Source organism: Narcine bancroftii, unplaced genomic scaffold, assembly GCF_036971445.1.
Source record: "Narcine bancroftii isolate sNarBan1 unplaced genomic scaffold, sNarBan1.hap1 Scaffold_149, whole genome shotgun sequence".
Lineage (NCBI taxonomy): Eukaryota > Metazoa > Chordata > Chondrichthyes > Torpediniformes > Narcinidae > Narcine > Narcine bancroftii.
The window spans coordinates 5,923,632-5,944,618 of NW_027211884.1; the positions used below are offsets into that span (position 1 = coordinate 5,923,632).

The following is a 20,987-nucleotide window of genomic DNA, read 5'->3' on the forward strand; positions in this document are numbered from 1 at the left end:
CGTATATCACACACACACACACACACACACACACACACACACACACCAACCCTCCATATGCAAACCCCACACAAGCCACACATCCCATACCCACACACACACTCTCTATATTCAAATCCCACACACACACAAACCCCACTCATAAACACCACACAAGCACAAAACCCCTAACACACACAAACTCACACACAAAAACACCACACAAACACAAACAACCCCCACACTCAAATCCACCCCACACACTAACCCACCACACACACTAACCCACCACACATACACACCATACTCACATCCCCAAACATCAGAGACTTAACCAAATTCCCCACACACACAAACCCCAAAATAGTGCCCATGGTGGAAGTGAGGGCATTGGTGCAGTCGCTGACCCATGGGGAGGTGTGGGTGAGGGCATTGGTGCCATCGCTGATGGAGGGAGGGGGTGGTGCCGTCGCTGATGGAGGGAGGGGGGTTGGTGCCGTCGCTGATGGAGGGAGGGGGGGTGGTGCCTTCGCTGATGGAGGGAGGGGGGTTGGTGCCGTCGCTGATGGAGGGAGGGGGATTGGTGCCATCGCTGATGGAGGGAGGGGGGGTGGTGCATTCGCTGATGGAGGGAGGGGGGTTGGTGCTGTCGCTGATGGAGGGAGGGGGGTGGTGCCTTCGCTGATGGAGGGAGGGGGGTTGGTGCCGTCGCTGATGGAGGGAGGTGGATTGGTGCCATCGCTGATGGAGGGAGGGAGGTTGGTGCCATCGCTGATGGAGGGAGGGGGGTGGTGCCATCGCTGATGGAGGGAGGGAGGTTGGTGCCATCGCTGATGGAAGGAGGGGGGGTGGTGCCATCGCTGATGGAGGGAGGGAGGTTGGTGCCATCGCTGATGTAGGGAGGGAGGTTGGTGCCATCGCTGATGGAGGGAGGGAGGTTGGTGCCATCGCTGATGTGTCAAGGGGTGCAAGATGACGTCGTCATTGACAAGTATGGGGATGGAAGTAGCGCTGACAAGCGGGGTGGGGGCGCATGCAATGCTTGCCATGTCCTATATACGTTGATGCCCCACACAGACACTGACACACACACTCACCCTGCCACACACACCCACTCACACATACACACCCCCACACACACCCCAAACCCACACCCCTCACCCACTCCCCATACACCCATCCCCCACAAACTCACACCCCTCACAACCACACACACACCCCTCACACACACCACACATAACCCACACCCACACCCCTCATACACACACCCTCACACATGCCCCACAACACACACCCCTCCACATCATCTCTCCACCCATCCCACACACTCTCACCCCCCACCCACACATCCACACACTCAGACACCCCCACACTGCCCCCTACATATATTCTCACAAACACACATCTACACACACTTCCCACACACACCCATCCCTCACACACACACCACATTAACACACCATACACACACCCACCCCCACACACCCCACTCCCCACACACCCACTCCCCACAAACACACATCCCTCACAAACACACACCACACATAACCCACACACACTGCCACACACATACCACACAACACACACCCCTCCACAACACCCACCCACCCATCTCACACACACTCTCACACCCCACCCACACACTCAGACACCCCCACACAGCCCCTACACTTATCTTCACAAACACTCATCTACACACATTTCCCACACACACCCCTCTCGCACCCATCACTCACACACACACACCCCACACTAACACACTATACACACACCACCCCCCACACACCCCACTCCCTACACATCCACCCTCCACAAACACACATCCCTCACAAACACACACCACACATAACCCACACCCACACCCCTCATACACACACCCCTCCACACCATCTCTCCACCCATTTCACACACTCTCACCCCCCACCCACACATCCACACACTCAGACACCCCCACACTGCCCCCTACACTTATTCTCACAAACACACATCTACACACACTTCCCACACACATCCATCCCTCACACACACCACATTAACACACCATACACACACCCACCCCCACACACCCCACTCCCTACACATCCACCCCCCACAAACACACATCCCTCACAAACACACACCACACACACCCACAAACACATTTCCCACACACTCAGACACCTTCCACATTGACTCCACACAACACACAGACCACACACAATTCCCACACACACCCCACACACCCACATACTTACACACACTTCCCACACACACTCCCACTTACACACACACCCCACATCCCCACACTTACCAAACACTCACCCCACACAAACCTCTCACATCCACTTCCCACACACTCAATCCACACACTCAGACAACTCCCACAGTGACCCCACACACACACACATCCACACTCCAATAGAATCTCTTTTCTCCCTCTCCCCTTAATCCCGTCTCCGAACCAGATTCTTGTATTTAAAGTAGACTTTGTTCCTAGACGAATATAATATGGGTCTGGAAGTCGGGTTTTAGAATGAAAGGTTCTGAAAATCGTTCAGGATAGGTCCCCCCAATTATTTCGGGGCAAATTGGAAGATGTTCTTTTATATCAGCGACATGTTCTATCAGTGAGATAATTTTGTCGAGTTCCTTCCATTTGACGTCGATGTTGTGCTTTGTACAAATGTCTGCATATATTTGTTCACTTATGGAAAATGGAAAGAAGGAAATGCACACACGCACACATACCCACTCCCACACCCTCCCACACGCACACATACATACACACAACCTCCCTCACACCCCTTCTTACACACACCCACACACATACCTACCCAAAAGGACCCAAGCACATACACTCCACACATATCCACCACACAATCCTACCCACACACCCCACACACAACCCCTCACCCATTCGCTCCATACCCCACATGCAGACCCCAAACACACACCCCAATCCCACACACACATCCACACACTCAGACACCCCCACACTGCCCCCTACACATATTCTCACAAACACACATCTACACACACTTTCCACACACACCCATCCCTCACACACACACCACATTAACACACCATACACACACCCACCCCCACACACCCCACTCCCCAAAACTCCAGACACACATCCCAATGATTTTGGGGCAAATTGGAAGATGTGCTTTTCTATCAGGGACGTTTTCCATAAGTGAGTTAATTTTGTCGAGTTCCTTCCATTTGACGTCGATGTTGTGCTTTGTGCAAATGTTCTGTATATATTTGATCGTTGATATATTTGTATATATTTGTTCACTGTTCTGTATATATTCTGTATATACTTTTTCACTGTAAACAAAAGCCCCACATATCTGCACACACACCCTCACACACACACCCTCCCCCACACCCCTTCTTACACACGCCCACACACATTCCCACCCACAAGCAACCATGCACATATAACCCACACACATCCACCGCACAATCTCACCCACACACACCACACACATCCACTCACACGTTCCATCCAACACCCCAATACCCGAACATGCAGTCCACAAACACACAACCAATTCCACACAACTCCACACACACATCCCAAATCCCACACACAACCCCAACTATTTCGGGGCAAATTGGTAGATGTGCTTTTATATCAGGGACGTGTTCGATAAGTGAGATAATTTTGTCGAGTTCTTTTCATTTGACGTCGATGTTGTGCTTTGTACATATGTTCTGTATATATTTGATCGTTGATATATTTGTATATATTTGTTCACTCTTCTGTATATATTCTGTATATATTGTAAATATTCTGTATATACTTTTTCACTGTAAATAAAACCCCCACATACATGCACGCACACACACACTACCACACACACCCAAATGCCAACAGACACTCCCACTCCCTCACACATACACACACACACACACACACTGTCCCTCACACCCCTTCTTACACACGCTCACACATATACCCACCCACAAGCACCCATGCACTTATACCCCACACACATCCACTACACAATCTTAAAAAATCAAACAAAAGATGAGAAACATTAAATCGGACTGACCCGACAGGACGGAGGAACTAAGGTCGTTTGGAATCAGCAGATGCGATAGAATCGGCAATCTCCGTCAGGCCGAGGGACCTTGAAACACCACACAAGTACAAACTAAACTGGATGAGAGGGTCCTTGCAGAGAAATGGATTGGAGTCAATCCACAGGACCCTCAGAGCAACAGAGAGGATCACTGGAGTCTCCCTCTTCCCCATCAGTGTGATCTAGCAGGATCCTTGTCTGAAGAGGCCATGCCAAATCCTGGAGAAGCCCTTTGACCCTGCCCACAGCATCTCTCAGCTGCTCCCATCAAGGAAGAGAAAGGAGGATCAGAACCAGAATCAGCAGGATGAAGAACAGCTTCTGTGCAGGGGTCGGGAGAAGGTTGAAGCACCAAAGGAACTGCTCCCACTCACCATCCAAGTGCAAACAGAGAGCGCATGTAAAATGTTCAATGATGGGAATGTATGGACATGATACTAAGGGCTGAAAGAGACTTGGAACAGGGTTTTTTGTGGTCGATCATTTATTACGAATAAAGTCTTACACGAAAGGGCAAGAAGCAGCTAAGGTTGTTCTTTCCACACAGATCTACTGTTAGTCCTCTAATTCTATGGGAACTGTCGCAGGGTTGTAGCTCCCAGTTGTTGGGATAGGCTGACACAAAGTGGTAGGTCCAGGTACTAATGAGGATGCCATCAGATGGTTCCCCACCCTCCACTCTCTCCCCACCACCACTGCCAACATTAGTTCTTTGTATTACAAATAAAGATGAGTGAAACACAGAAGTCTGCAGACGCTGTGATTATAATTACAAACACACCGACATGCTGAAGGAACTCAGCTATTCTTTCCAGCATTCAGGCCTGAGCCCTTCTTCAAGGAATAAACAGAATAACCCAGAAGCAGGAAATCTCAGAAAGGCTCAGAATTCTGGTTAGGGGACAAATCCAGCCCAACAAAAGGTGTTAATTGGATGTGATAGGGATGAGGTTTTTCATAGCAGGCCGAGCGACCATGTGGTCAGGCGGGCCGAATCGCTGTCCCAGTCAGTTGGTACAAGATGGCATAGGCCCCCCTTCCCTTCTCATGAGAAGCATGCATTTGGTGACACATGTTGCCTGGGAGGGAGATGTCGCCACATCCTGGTTGCAGCAACTCCGCAACGCACTGACATCACTCCCCTAGACCAGCGCACCCCAGAGAGGAATGAGGTCGTCCCCTAAAAGCAGCACGAGAGGTTCATATAAAGGCAGTTACTGGTTCACTTCATGCTGTGTGGAGGTGCTTCATTTCAGTAGCACCACCTTTTGCAGTCACGACAAGACCATGAACAGGCTGTCAGCAAGAGAATGGGATGGGGAATTGAAGCAGGTGGCCACTGGGAGATCCCCGCTCTTGTGGCGGACATGGAGAAGTTTGTGTTTATAGGATAGCTATAAATTCCGATGGAAATACAACCAGTATAGGTTTTACTCACTCACAGGCTTCCAAAGTGGGTGAGAAAATACAAGTCTTTAGGCCAGCAAATCTTCCAGACAGGGTTCAATGATCAATTCTTCCCAACAGGGTCCCAACCTCCAAAAGGCAGCCCATTCATATATTGGTTTCCCGCCCAAACACAGCTGATTGAGTCTATTACCTATCAGATGTGAATTGTCAAAAGCTACAGTAAGCGTTCAGTAACCTTAACAACACCTTCCAGTGCCAGCTTGAAATTGTTTCTGCTCAGAGGTTTCGCCCACGATTGTTCACAGACGAAGGTGAATGATGCTTGTCAGTGACACATGGGTCTCTCTGGAGGTTGAACTGATCCCAGGGCACTGAGTTCTGGAGAAATGTCCACACCAAATTTGATGTTGCTGAATGGAGGAAACACTTTCGTATGTCGCATGGCACCTTTCACTTCGTGCTGGAACTCTAAGAACCTCACCTGAAGCCGCATAGACCAGGCGCAGCAACCATGGAGCCGGGATTTCGATTAGCTGTGGCTCTGCGCTGGTATGCCACCCCTTATGAGTATCGATCCATCAGTCCCATCTTTGGAATAGGCATCAGCACCGTGTGCATGGTGGTGCAGGAGGTGACGGCCGCCTTGACGAAGTTCCTCGGTAAACGTCTCATGTCCCTGCCCATTGGAACACGTCTCCGTGAGACCAATGACAGCTTGGTGCAAAGGGGATACCCAATGTGTGCTGGTGCCATTGATGGATCACATATTCCCATTATTTCCCCCAGCTTGCATGCTGCAGCCTACTACAATCGCAAAGGCTGGCATTCAATGGTTCTGCAAGCGGTGGTCGACCACAGATTCTGGTGAGCTAAGCCTTTATTGGTCTTTATCACATCACATCTCAATGTCTATCACTTCACTGTGCTTTCCATTCACGTTACAGCTTCTCAGATGTGTTTGTTGGCCGGGCAGTACCCATGATGCCCGAGTGCTTGCAAACTCTCCTCTGTATAGAAAGGAAGAGGACCAGGGCGGATACCACTTCCCACCTGACGTGAGTGTTCACCCTACAAAGCTCCATGTGTCAATCTTATGTATGCTTATTGTGTCAACGGTCTTGTGTATGAATTAACAACATTCTCCATTGTTGTGCCTGCAGGTGTCCAAGGATGTTAATGGAGTGGAGGTTCCAGCGCACTTGTGGGTCATCTGGCATATCCACTACGAAATTGGCTGATGAAGGGGTTCACACAGCACCAAGGACTGGATCTGGATCTGAAAAGATTTAACAAGGCCCTTAATTCTGCAAGGATAGTGGTGGAACATGCATATTGCCGTCTAAATGGCTGCCGGTGGTGCCTGTCCAACCGTCTGGATATCTCTACCACCTTAGTCCCAGGTGTTGTGTTTGCTCGCTGTGTCCTGCACAATATATGTGAGATTAACAAGGAAGACTTTCTGTCAGAGTGGACGTTGGTTGAAGCAGATGGTCCTGCACCCATTAGCACAGATTGTCGCAATCAGCAGGCCCATGGGCACCAGGCCATCCATTCTGCCATTTTGTCCATCCTGTAAGGGTATGACCCTGCCACCTAGCTCCTAATTTCCACAACTTGTTCCCCCCTCCACCCTCCCCACCCAATGCGACAACATGAGCCTACTGCCTGGCATGTTATGTGTTCTCGTGAAGTAATGGTTGCATATAAATGAGACTTGTGTGCTTGTCAAAAATGTAATAAAAAACATTTTTTGAGAAATCTTATTGCTTCATAAATATCTGAGTTCGACATAGCAATGTAAACATTTCACATTATGTTTAAACTAAATGTAAACCATGGAACGGACAAATCACATTGCAAATACCCTCCACACTTGAACACCGCAGAACAAAAACAAAAATGGTAAACTCAACAAACACCTCCACCCGGCACCACAACATTTCTGTGTTGTGCCGATTATACCTCTCGGAGGAGGGTTACCAAGTTCATTTGGCAGGCGCATCCTGCGCATTCAGGTGGCCTTCCGGCATCCCATATTGCCATTATATGGGGCTTTACAAGTGGGGCATTTGGCCACCTGAAAGTGCCTTTTCTAAGAGTTCCTGTATCTGGCTCATTCCTTGAAGAAGGGCTCAGGACTGAAATGTTGGGAATATATCTTGATCTCCTATGGACACTGAAAATCCGGGCTGAGCTCCTCCAGCTTAACGGTGGGTTTTTAAGCACCACATATAGATGCACATCTCAAGACAAGGCCACAAAAATGTGCCACCTGGGGAAATTGCATAACAGGGGCATCTTGTGGTTCCACTTGGCTGCTTCTTACATTATTTGGCCAGGACTTTCTTTGCAAATTTCCCAACACCTATTCTGTGTTTTCTCCAGCCTGTCAATTCAAATACACTTGTTTTCTTACTTCTCCAGTTCTTGGTTTCTCTGCTTCCTGACCTGCTTTTTCCAGCAGTTTTGTATAACTTATATTCCAGCAGTTGCTGTGGTTGAACTTTTACTGATTTAATGAATTGTTTTCATCAGAATCTAAATGTGCTTGAGTCCACGGTCAGCCATGTAAGCATTGAAATGGGTGGCCACAGGGAGATCCACCCTGTTGCAGCAGACAGAGTTGAAGTGCATTAAATGCACCCAATGATTTGGTCACTGCAGCCACCAGTTAAAAAATTCAAGAGGTTCTGCAGTCTGTGTGTCAAGAAATCCCTCTGCACCTCTGTTTTTAGTGGGAATCCTTCAACCCTGAAGTTGTGCTCTCTCGTCCTTGACTCCTCTAACATGGGAGATAATTTTACCAAATCTACTGTATCCAGGCTTCTCAACATTCGAAGTGCTTCTTAGGACCCCTACCACTCATCATTCTTCTGAACACCAAGGAGTATAGTCCAAGATCCATCAAACCTTCCTCATATATTAATCCCTTCATTCCAGGAATCATTCTTGTGAATCTTCTGCAATGCCAGCACATCCTTTCTTCAATAAGGAGCCCAAAACTCTCTCCGCTACTGCAGGTGCAGCCTCGCCAGTGCCTTCTTAAGCCTCAACATCACATCCCTGCTCTTATATCCTATTCTTTGTGATATGAATACCAACATTCCAATCAGCTGATTGACCACCAACATGGAAGTTAACCTATGGGGCATCCTGCACGGCGATGCCAAGGTCCATCTCCCCCAGAATTTTCAATCGGCCCTTTTATTCCTTCTCCCAAAGTTCATGACCAGACATTTTCCTACTTTGGAATTCACTGGCCTCTTCTTTTTCCATTCTCCTAATCTATCTGTCTCTCTGCAGCCTTGCTGTTTTCTCCCAGCTACCTGCTGCTCTGTAACGGGTGAAGAAAAAGAAATGGCCCCCAGAATTGTTTCCCAGCATTTCTGCACACCTGCAGAAAGCCACATAACACAGCAATTGCCTTCTGGTCGTTCCCCCTGATAGTACAGATTCTAACACCAATGTGTATCTGTCCAGAGTGTACTTTAGGATGACTGTGATTGGCTGAGAGTGTAGCCACACCTACTGGCAGGTCTTAAAGGATTTCTCCTAGCCAGACCAGGTCATTCTGGACTGGTCGACCCACTTATGATATGCTCCAGTCTTTTAGTTAATAAAAGTCTTGGTTTGGATCAACAAGTGTTTGGTTCTTTCGACACACTCTGCAATGTTCCCCCTTCCTGCACCTTTGCTCTTTGAGATGTGTCACCAGCAGTGTCCTTTCCTTCTGTTCCTCAAAATAGATACTTTATTTTCATATTTCAATATGTGCGCAACTCGGAGTTCACAATATTAGCCAAGAGCTGTTAAAATTCTCGGGAAAACATTGCAAATTATAAAATCTTCTCAAACAATGAAAAACCATGTACAAAAGTGAAAACAGTGACTCCTGGTGGGCCAGGTAAAAACTATCGGGAGATACATAAAAAGGTGCCTTTTTAGAATCTTTTTCTGCTCATGTAGAGAGGGTTTTGAAGGTTAATTGGAAACTATTTTCAGAGGCTTGGACATGGATGAATTTTTACGGACTGAATGAAGATGATGTTCACTTTGTTCCTGATGCATTTTTATATTTGAATCAATCAATGAGAATATTATGGTTGGAGGAGATTTTAATTGTTGTTTGGATCCGTTGTTGATTAAATCTCCAAAAATTGTGAAAAAAGACAAAATGGCAAAAAGAATAACTGAGTTAATGGGGGTTTTAAATTTAGTGGAAATATGGGAACGGAGGAATCCGACCAAAAAGGATTTTTCCTTTTATTCTGCACGTCATGATTCGGTTTCAAGAATACATTTTTTTGGTATCAGCCCATTTGCAGGATCGAATCAGACAGGCTGAGTATAAGAGTAGGATTCTGTCAGATCACTCATTATTGTTAATTTCACGTAGTATCGCTGAGATGGTGGAAACTTGTTATTGTTGGTGATTTAATGAAACGTTGTTTAAAAAAAAACCTGAAATTATTACGCTTGTAAGAGATCAGATTAGGTTTTTTTAGAAACGAATGAGGGATCAGTTCAAAGTAAGTTTATGTTATGGGATACTTTAAAAAAGATATTTACGAGGTCAAATTATTAGTTATATAGAACAAGTGAAGAAACAATATATAGCAGAAATTCAGGGCTTAGAGAAAGAAATTGCAACATTAGAGAAGACATTTAAGAAAAATTCAACTGAGGATAATAAAATACAGTTGTCCAAATTGAAGCTTTGTTACAATACAATTGTGAAAAAATAATTCAATGATGGAAACAGCTCTACTATGAGTTGAGGGAGAGAGCACATAAGGTTTTAGCTTGGCAATTGGAAACTGAACAAGTGTCTAGAATGCAGTTAGGAGAAATTCAGAGATAACATAAACCACAGGATATTAATGATGAATTTTGTACATTTTATCGGGACTTTATCTGAAGGGAATTCGGATATGGAGCAGATTGATTGTTTTTTGTCAAATTTAAATTTACCTTTATTAGAGGAAGTGGATATTAAGACTTTGGATGGTTCATTTACTGATTTGGAACTTAAGGAGGTGTTACAATCTATGCCAAGTGGAAAATCACCTGGAGAAGATGGATTTACATTGGAATTTTAGAAAGAATTTTATGATTTGTTATTTCCGGAATAACAAGCCACTGATACAGGTTTATTTCCAGAGTGGTTTTCAAGGGCATTAATAACAGTTATCCCAAAGAAAGACAGAGATCCATTAAAAGTTGTCTCATACAGACTAATATTAATAAATATTAATCTTGAATGTAGATTACAAAATTGTAGCAAAGGTTTTAGCAAACAGATTGGCTAACTTTTTACCGCAATTAGTACATGTGGATCAAGCAGGATTTATCAAGGACAGATGTTCAGCTGATAATATTACTAAATTAATTACAATAATTAATGCTTCAAGACAACTCAACCAGACAATGATATTAGCGCTAGACGTGGAAACGGCTTTCCACAGTGTGGAGTGGAATTTTTATTTAAGGTGTTAGAAAAATATAAATTTGGACCACTCTTTACCAGTTGGGTTAAGGCATTATATTCTAATCCTTTGCTCGGGTGGTGACGAATGGACAGATTTTGAAGGCATTTAATTTGTTTAGATCAACTAGACAGGGTCATCCGCTGTCACAAGCCTTATTTGCATTAGTTATGGAACCAAGCAATTAGGCACGAAATGAATATTAAGGGAATTACATTTGGTGGGCAAGAGTATAAAATTAATCTGTTTGCAGATGATGTGTTGATATATTTGTCTCAACCTAAGAATTCTTTAGAACCATTACAAAATTTGTTGAAAAGATACGGGGTAATGTCAGGTTATAAAGTAAAGTGAGATATTACTAATATCAGATGGATATTATTCAGATTGTAAACAACTTATGAAGTTTAAATGGTCAAATAAAATTATTTGGGCATTATAATGGATAAAGAGTATCAAAATTTATACAGCTTAAATTGTGTACCATTATTAAATAAGATTAAGTTTGATTTAAATAGATGGAAGGAGTTACTGCTAACACTGATTGGATGGGTAAATTGTATTAAATTGAATATATATCCTCGCATTCAGTATTTGTTTCAATCTATTCTGAGTGTTATACTGGGAAAGATCTTTCAGGAATTAAATAAAGCAGATTGTTTCTTTCTATGGAATGGTATGTTGTCTCGAATCTCTATGCAAAAGTTAACATGGAGGTATGTTTTGGGAGGTCATCAATTACCACATTTTCAAAATTATTATCAAGTAGCACAATTAAAATTTATTAATAGAGTGTTTGATATTGACCAACCTCCGATGTGGGTGAATGTGGAGAGGGATCAAATACAAGAAAGAACAATACATTATTTTATATATAAATGGAATCCTCTGCTTTTGCAGTAGTATCAACTGCCAGTATTGAAACATTTGATAGGAGTATGGTATAAATGGAATCAGTTTATAGGATCGAAAGGTAATATTTCAGCTAAGACACCATTATATCAGAATCAGACAATTTCATTTTCTATGAATAATTCTTATTTGAACGATTAGGAATCAAAAGAAGTGATATTATTGGAGGACTGTTTTGAAGTCGATTCACTTCTTTGGTTTAATAGACAGAGAGAAATTTGGAATATCGCAAAATACTTTATTTGCTTACTATCAAGTACAAGATTTATTATTGGAATGCTTTGGTAGAAATTTAGTATAACCTGGTCAAATGAAATTTGAGAGATTCATTGTTGATAAGGGGAAAAAAGGGATTTGTTTCTGAAATGATGTGTTATTACACAAAGAGATGAAAAAGGTAGATATATTTAAAATAAAGGATAGATGGGAGAAGGATTTATGTGTTCCTATTTCTGTGGATGAGTGGTCTTACATGTGTTTGGTTAGTGTTATGAAATTAATTAATGTACGATATAGTTTAGTTAATTATAACTTTCTGCATCAGTTATATTGAACTCCTGAAAAACTGACAAAATATGGATTTAGTGGGTCAGATTTGTGTTTTTGATTTGGTGATCAGACAGGTACTTTTTTTATACTCAGCGTGGGAATGTTTAAAGTTGAAGCCCTTTTGGTAAAAAGTGATTAAATTTTTGCGATTTCTTTTCAAATGGATTTATATGTGGATCCATGGGTATGATTACTGGGATACATGAATACAATTATGGCAAATTTACGCTTGGAGAAACCTCAAATTGCATATATTCGTTTAGAATTAGCAGTGGCTAGAAAATGTATAGCTGCAACTTGGAAAAATGATGTTGAATTGAGTATTTATAGATGACACAATGAAATTCAATCATGTATTTACTTTAAGAAAATAATGTATAATTTGCAAAATAATTATTCTTTTTTTATAAAGATGTGGAGTTGGTATTTGGAATGTATGGTTTGAGATTTTAAGTAAAAGCCTTATACGTGTTGCAAGATGTAAATGGATGGCGCACCGTAACAGCCTGTTATGAGACGATGTCATTCAGTTTTTTAATATAAGCTCTGTAGGGGTGAGGGTTATAGGTGCTTGGAGAGATGGGAGGGGAGGAGGGAGGTAGTAGAGGGTAGTTATAGATTACACTTTGTATTTTTTCCTCTGGGTACTGATGTCCTCTCACATCCCTCAGGTAGGTGTAAATGGCACCTTGATGACTGATGTGGATTGTTTTATATTTTAAATACAACATCTATGTTGTACATGTAATGACAATATAATTCAAAGAATTAGACTCAACTACAAAACTGGGAGGAAGGATGTGAACCTGAAAGATTTAGTTATGGCCACTGATTCTTAAACAATTTGGTGAGAGGACACACACATGGTTACCGGGATGAACTCAGGCATGAGAGGTTTCAGAAAGGAGAAGAGACTGTTCTTGATCAATCAAGAAATTTTAGAGATCACCCAGTAAATGTTATGAGAAGGCACATGCGCACGTGATGCCATAAAAGGAGTTACGTTTATATTGCATATTCAGTTAATTTTTAATTTAGACATACAGCATGGTAGCAGAACATCTCATGCCCTGAAGCCATGCTGCCCAATTTACACCATTAACCTACACCCCCTGCACATTTTGAATGGATCATGGAAACCAGAGCCACTGGGGAAAATCCACGCAGATACAGGGAAGACTTTCAAACTCTTTATAGACAGTGGAGGACCTGAACCCAGGTCCGGTCCCAATCACTGGTGCTGTGATGGTGTTGTGCTAATTTCCACACCAACCATGTCATCCTTTAGATGCCATCTTATTCAGAATAAAGAGTGTTTACTCTTTCTCTCTTTTAACCATCTTGAACACAATGTCAAACTGTTTCATTAACCTCCAAAACAATTGATCAGAAATAATCTATAGAACACCGTCTAACCTGTTTACTGAAATAAATTAAATGGAAGGAAAAAAGAAAAAATTAAAAGCTAAAACTAAAAAAAAACCTAAAAATTAGGTCTAATCCAACCTCTCCCTCTAATCAAGGTTACCTTATGTAATGAAGAAAAGACCAATCGTGTGGAACAGCTGGCAGCCCCCAGAGAACAGGCAATGAACGGCCAAAACACACATTTAGTTCCTCCAATTGTAGAAAATCTAAGAATGGGCCCCCATTATTTCATCAATTGGAACTTTCTATCTTTAATATTAGATATGATTGTCTCTAAACTTAAAAGGACATTTCATCATGTAATCAGTGTATGGGTCAGGGAAGAATCATCTTTCCATTTCAATTACATTGCTCATCTGGCTATTAACGTAGCAAAAGCTCAAATTTTTTTTTCCTGAGCTGCCGACAATGGTTTATCTGGATCACGAGAAAAACCAAACAGTGCAATTAACGGACAAGTTCAAAATTGATAGTAAGAACCATTGATAAAGTTTGAAAAATGCCTTTCCTGAATTTCTCTAAGTTTGGGCATTCCAAAAACAGAAGAATTAAAGAGACTTGGAAAATTTTAAATTTCTCACATAGTGAATCAACACCTGCATACAAGCGAGATAGTTTCAGTTTGGACATATGTATTCCTGTACCATCTTAAATTGTAAAAATAAATGCCTAGCATAAAGTGAAGAGTCATTAATCCGATTGAGAATAGAATACCAAGCTACTTCTGGAAATTTTATATTTAAATCTCATTCCCAACTGCTCTTAATATTGGATTTTAAACCCAATACATTATTATAAATACATGCTATTAATCCACCATGAACATAATGCCATAAATTTAAAGAAATAGAAGAAGAACATTAGTCTTATAAATTCACGGAAAATCCAACATCTTAGGTTGAAGAAAATGTCTAAATTTTCAATGTCCAAAAAGAGTGATTACTAAGTTCAAAATTTAGTTGATAATTGTTTGAATGTGGCAAAATTAACTGAAATAAAGGGGTAATTGAAACTTTGAATATCTATTCTATACAATCCTTGAAATCTACATCCAACAAGGATGGTGGAAAAAGATGGTTATCTATCATAGGGTTGCCCAATGTAAAACTATTTAGCCCAAAACAGTTCCTAAATTGGCCAAAATTCTCTATCAGTTTTTCAATCATGGATTATGTGTCAAATTTGGAAAATGGTGAAAATGATCCTATTGTAGAACTTTTTTGGAAAACTGTAATTCCGTCATGGCCCATGAAGGGCGATTCACTGATTTTTCCAAAATTATCTAAAGCAAGCCTGATCCAAATGCTATACTCTTTCCATTTATTACATTCCCAGCAGAAGTTGGGGAATTACAACTAGTAACAAGGAACTGGCTCTGTTATCACCTCTTCACACAGGCCATAAAGTTCATAGTTGGAGCAAAGGTCTATCTTGGATCAAATGAACCGATAAAAACAGGATCCAAAGCAAGATTTAATTTGTTATTTTGGCCCAGTATTTAATGGCAGAAACTTGCTGAGCAGAGAGGGCTTTTATAATAGATATATAATATTGAAATATTACAGACCTGAAGGGCTTTTATGTATTCATTAAATAAACAGAAAAGGGTTTAAAATAATCAGACAATAGTCCAATTTTATAAATTAGATCAGGGTATTATATTATAAGCCCAAAGTTAGGGTTGTACCTAATGGACAAATGTCCTCAGCATTCCCATGAACCAGGTGTAGTGGGCAGGGATGCCCATTATCTCCAGCTCCCTTCATTTTGATTCGAGAACCGTTGGTGGAAGATATTCACTGAGATCCAGACATTAAAGGATCGTGGGTAAATAAACCAGGAAGAAGATGAGATTAATCTATTTGCAGATGATGTCCTGATATGTTTGACAGACCCAGCAATTTCATTGGTAACACTACACTTTAAACTGGAAGATCATGGGAAGATCTTGGGATATAAAAGGACCAAAATAATTAACTTCCACGTATGTAAAAGGGAATTAATCGGGTGAAACTCTGGCCTGTGGTAAATCTGACATTTGTTGTTGTCCAGGTTTTCATTCTCTCTGTAAGTCACAAAGATATGAACCCTCATGATTTCATTATTAATATATTTAAGCACTGATGTACTATCAGGCCAAAACTCAGAATCTGCTAACTCCATCTGTAATTCTCTTCTTAACATAGTGTCCATTTTGCTCACCGTAGTAGCAGCAGTCAATTCCATTCAAGGTCTGGTGACTGACTTTAATGGAGTAACTCTGGCTTTTCCCATTACAAATCCACCATGTACTCGCACTTGGTTTTCACAGGACTCAGTAACTGACAGGATCAAAATCACCTTCACTACATCAGCAAAATGGTGTAACAGCAACGTGGCCACTCCAAAGTCTGTTGACTTCAAACGTCCAAGTATTTGAAGACACTCAATCCAATTTCTCCAATCTTGTGCAATGGATTCTGAGATAGTTTCATCCCATCCAAATTTTCTTCTGCACAATTCTTGAAGAATTTTCTTTCATTGAATATTTTATTTAAATCAACATATATATGAAAGTTATAACAATTAAAAATCAAATCACAATGTTACAGAGCTTACAAATATATGTTGATAATATATAAAAAAGAAAAGAAAGGAAAAGAAACTAAGATACTACAGTAGCGGCAGCTACAACCAGGCAGGTTGAGTTCAGTGAGCAAAAATTCCTTTATTCAGGTTTGCATGGCTGGTCTTATGTTCCCAGCCCAGACTTGGCTGAGAAGCGTACCGGGGGGTCACGTGGGCCGCAGTTCACGGGCTTCTGAGCCTGGTGCCGAGGTAGGGGAGAAACCCACGACGGTGCCATTTTGGACGGCTGCCCCACCGCATGCATGACATGAGGGGCTGGATCACATGCCTAATGGCATGCGCCACACAGCCCCCCCCCAGAACCGGTGCCAATGGCCTTTTTTGTCGGGCAGCCTCGCTTCTTGGGTTGAGCCGCGACCGCTGGCTCATTGGGGTTGAGGTGTGCTGGCTTTAATCTGTCCACAGTAAACAGTTCCCTCTTACATTAATGTCTGGTGTGAAGGTGGATCCTGAATGCTGGATGACTCTGTACAGTAGAGGTTAATGGTGATGTATGGGAGACTACGTAGATACGTTGATACTGGGCTCAGACTGGGAAGAAGGTTTATTGGTGATGTATGGGAAACTGAGACAGTTACTGTGACACCGGGTTAATAGTGGGGAATATGTTTAACAGAGCTGTACGATAACCTTTGGCGAATATAGTGACACCAGGTTCACAAAAGGGAGAATGTTTAACGGTGATTTACAAGAAATTGTGGTAGATGCAGTAACACCAAGCTCACATTGGGGAGAAGGTTTACTGGTGATGTACGGTAGACTTTGGCAGACACTGTAACACCGATTTCACAGTAATGAGAAGGTATAATAGTGATGTACGATAAACTGTGGCAGATACAGTAAAACTGGTCTCACAATGGGGAGAAGATTTACTGGTAATCTACGGGAAACTGAGGCAGATATTGTAATACCAGCTTCACAGGGGGAGAAGGTTTAAAGTAGATGTACATCAAACTGAGGTAGAAACTGTGAGAAAGTTTTCACAGTGGTGAGAAGGTTTAACAGTGATGTCAGATACTGTGACACCAGGTTCACAGTGGGTAGAAGGTTTAATGGTGATGTGTGGTAAACTTAAAAAAGTAACTTTCACACCAAGTTAACAGGGGGAGGAGGTTTAACGTTGATGAACGGTAGACTGAGGCAGAAACTGTGAGACAGCATTCAGAGTAATGTGAAGCTTTAACAGTGATTTACTCCAAACTGTGTCAGCTACTGTGACAAAAAGCCACCTTCCCCAGTTAGACTATAAAATGGTCAATTTTTAAAGTTGTAAAAGTGATTAAAATACTGTTCATAGACGTTGGAATAGTGAACTATCAAAACGGCTGCAAATGTGAAAAAAATCGAAAACTCAGTTACAGAAGAAATTACCTTACAAAAGTGTTAAAGAATTGAGGCCTACCTATCAAGTTGAAGCAACAGAATCGTCGACTGGAGTCTCCAAGCCTAATAGAACTCCTGCCCAGCTAAGTATTACACCAGTTTAGCATTGAGTTTGCCCAATTTCGAATCGTGTATTCGTGAACCCGGGCGCATGACAGGCCCGCGAGCCCACAGCATTGCCTGGTGGTCCGGGGATGACGCACCTGCGTGTTGGTAGACCTACCGGGCAAGCGCAGTGCGTCAAGGGTCCACGGACCTTTGGAGAAGGTGTGGGCTGTGGGGGAGCCCAAGCGACGGTGAGCTGATGAGGTTGGCACACTGTCGTTGGGTGTCCAGACCTGCAGCCGCACCGGAAGAGGACCTACTGCTTTGGAGGAAGAAGAAAGCTCAACTTCATTAGAGTTTGAAGAACTGGGGACTGAGGGAAAAGAAGGTCGGCCTCAAGGGAGGTGATCGATCCTGGACTGGATTCTGTGTTTCCAATTCTGGAAGGGATTGCTCAGCTCATGGACGATATGTCAAATATGTCAATGAAGATGACTCATCAGATGACTCAAGGATTTTCGGAAATGAAAACTAAAATGAACACTGTTTGTGAAGAAGTAAATTTTCCGAAGGAAGATATTAATGCAGTTAAGAGTGATGTTACGAGATGGACACCATCAGTGGATACTGTGCAAGATCATTTTAAAAAGATTGAGGAGGGTTTCTTGAATGCAAGAGTCAAGTGGAGCGTCATTAGTAAAAAATGGAAAAAGTGGAAGATCCTTTTGTAGATTGGGGGATTCAGAAGAAGGAATTATTGAAGAAGTTTGACTCATTGGAAAACCAAAGTCGAATAAGTAATGTTAAGATAGTTGGTCTTCTGGAAGATATGGAAGGTTCGGATCCGGTGAAGTTTTTTAAGAAATGGATCCCGGAAGTGTTGGGCTGGGAATTCTTTCCGGATGGACTGGAATTAGATCGAGCAAATAGAGTGTTAAGGAAGAAACCATTTCCAGGCCAATTACCACCAGCAGTTTTTATTTGCTGTTTTAAATATCAAGACAGGAAGATGATATTTCGATTGGCGGTGCAGAAAGCACGGCAAAATCAGGCTCCAATGATGGTTCAAAATAATAGGGTTTTTTTTAATGCAGATCTGAGTCAAGAAATTATCAGAAGACACTGAGAATTTAATTCGGCTTAAAAAGTATTGTGGAGAAAGGGATATAAATTTGCTTTTCATTACTCGTCAGTATTGAAAGCTTTTTATGGGAATTTTCAATCTCAGTTTTTTGAAAATGACCATGATGCATGCAAGGAAATGGGCGATCGTCACCAATGTCACCGAAGAGAAGGGTCAATGGTAATGGAAATGGGAAGAATATGAAAAAGTTGAATTGACGCAAAGTCTTCTCGATATTGAAGATCCGGAACAATCATTGGGACTGGAATCACTGGGTTGAATGTTTTTGTTTCAATACTTTGTGAAAGTCTGACTGGGGGAGTGGGTGACACTGAGTCCTTTAGTCACCTGCCATTTGTGGACTTTACCACACCCAGATTTTTAGGGAGCTACTACTTTTGAGTAGCTCGTTTGGGGATTGATTTTTCTCTTTTTTTTTGGAATTTTTTAAATAGGTGGGGATTAGAATACTGCGAGATTTAGAAGGGGAGCATTATTTTATAATAGGATTTACATTCGTGGGAAGGTTTAACAGTCATATACTATGAAATGTGTCAGATACTGTAACACCAGGTTCACATGGGAATAAGGTTTAACGGTGATGTATGGTATGTTGAGGAAGATAATGTGACACCAGGAGTACAGTGGGGAGAAGGTTTAATGGTGATGTATGGTATGTTGAGGTAGATAATGTGACACCAGGAGTACAGTGGGGAGAAGGTTTAATGGTGATGTATGGTATGTTGAGGTAGATAATGTGACACCAGGTGTACAGAAGGTAGAAGGTTTAACAGTGACGTATGGTAGGACTGAGGCAGATACAGTGACACCAGGTTCACAGTTGGGAGAAAATTTAATGTCATGTACAGAAGACTGAGGCAGATACAGTGACACCATGTTCACAGTTGGAGAAGGTTCAACGATGATGTACGGGAGAGTGAGACACTTATTGTGACACTGGGTTCACAGCAGTGAGAACGTTGAACAGTAATGTCCGATAAACTGTATCAGATACTGTGACACCAGGTTCACAGTGGGGAGAAAATTTAACGGTCATGTACAGTAGACTTTGGCAGATACTGTGACACCGAGTTTACAGTAGTGAGAATGTTTAACAGTGATATACTATAAACTATATAACATAACATAACATATATAACATTACAATTACAGCACTGAAAGAGGCCATTAGGCCCTTCTAGTCCACACTGAACCAAACACCCCTTTCTAGTCCCACCTCCCTGCACAATGCCCATAATCCTCCATCTTCTTCTCATCCATATACCTGTCCAACCTCTTCTGTGTCAGATACTGTGACACCAGGTGCACAGTGGGTATAAGGTTTAACGTTGATGTACGGTAGACTGAGTCAAATACTATTACTCCGCATTTTCAGTAATGAGAAGGTTTAAAAATGATATACAATAAACTGCGGCAGACACTGTGAAACCAGGTTTACTGTGGGAATATGGTTTAATGGTGATTAAAAAAATAAACTGTGGCAGATAAAGTGACACCAGATTCACAGTGGGTAGAGGTTTAATGGTGATGTACGGAAGACTGAGGGAGATACTGTGACACCGGATTCACAATGGGGAGAAGGTTTAACAGTGATGTATGATAAATTCTGGTATATACTTTGACATCGGTTCATATTGGGGAGAACTTTTAACGGTAATGTATGGTAGAGTGAGGAAGATACTGTGACACCATGCTCATTGTATTGTTCATTTATCTTAATTACAATATCTAATTTATATGCTCATTTCTTTTTGTGGCAACTTCTGAACATTCCATAAACTTCAATTCTAATCAGATTTTGTTCATTTAAATAGGTCACCACTAAAAGCTGAAATTGTTTGGTCTCTAAAGTACGCTGCACAAAATTAAATTCTTTACTTGGGTTTGGTTGCAACAGCTCTTCAGTCTGCTTCATTATTTTTTCAGTCCCTTGTTTTGTGTTTTCTTTTT

The 20,987-nt window shown here is 42.1% G+C and overlaps 1 protein-coding gene across 2 annotated transcripts; it reads left to right on the plus strand.

The window, feature by feature from the left end:
* Positions 1-891: 891 nt before the first annotated feature.
* LOC138750437 (uncharacterized) lies at positions 892-7,220 on the plus strand. 2 transcript variants are annotated; one of them, XM_069912478.1, is made up of 2 exons: positions 892-6,517; positions 6,623-7,220. In XM_069912478.1, exon 1 carries the CDS (start codon positions 903-905, stop codon positions 2,013-2,015), a length of 1,113 nt encoding a protein of 370 aa, XP_069768579.1. In that variant the 5' UTR covers positions 892-902; the 3' UTR covers positions 2,016-6,517; positions 6,623-7,220. Both variants share the same exon structure in this region, with proteins under 2 accessions (XP_069768579.1, XP_069768580.1).
* The last annotated feature ends 13,767 nt before the right edge of the window (positions 7,221-20,987 follow it).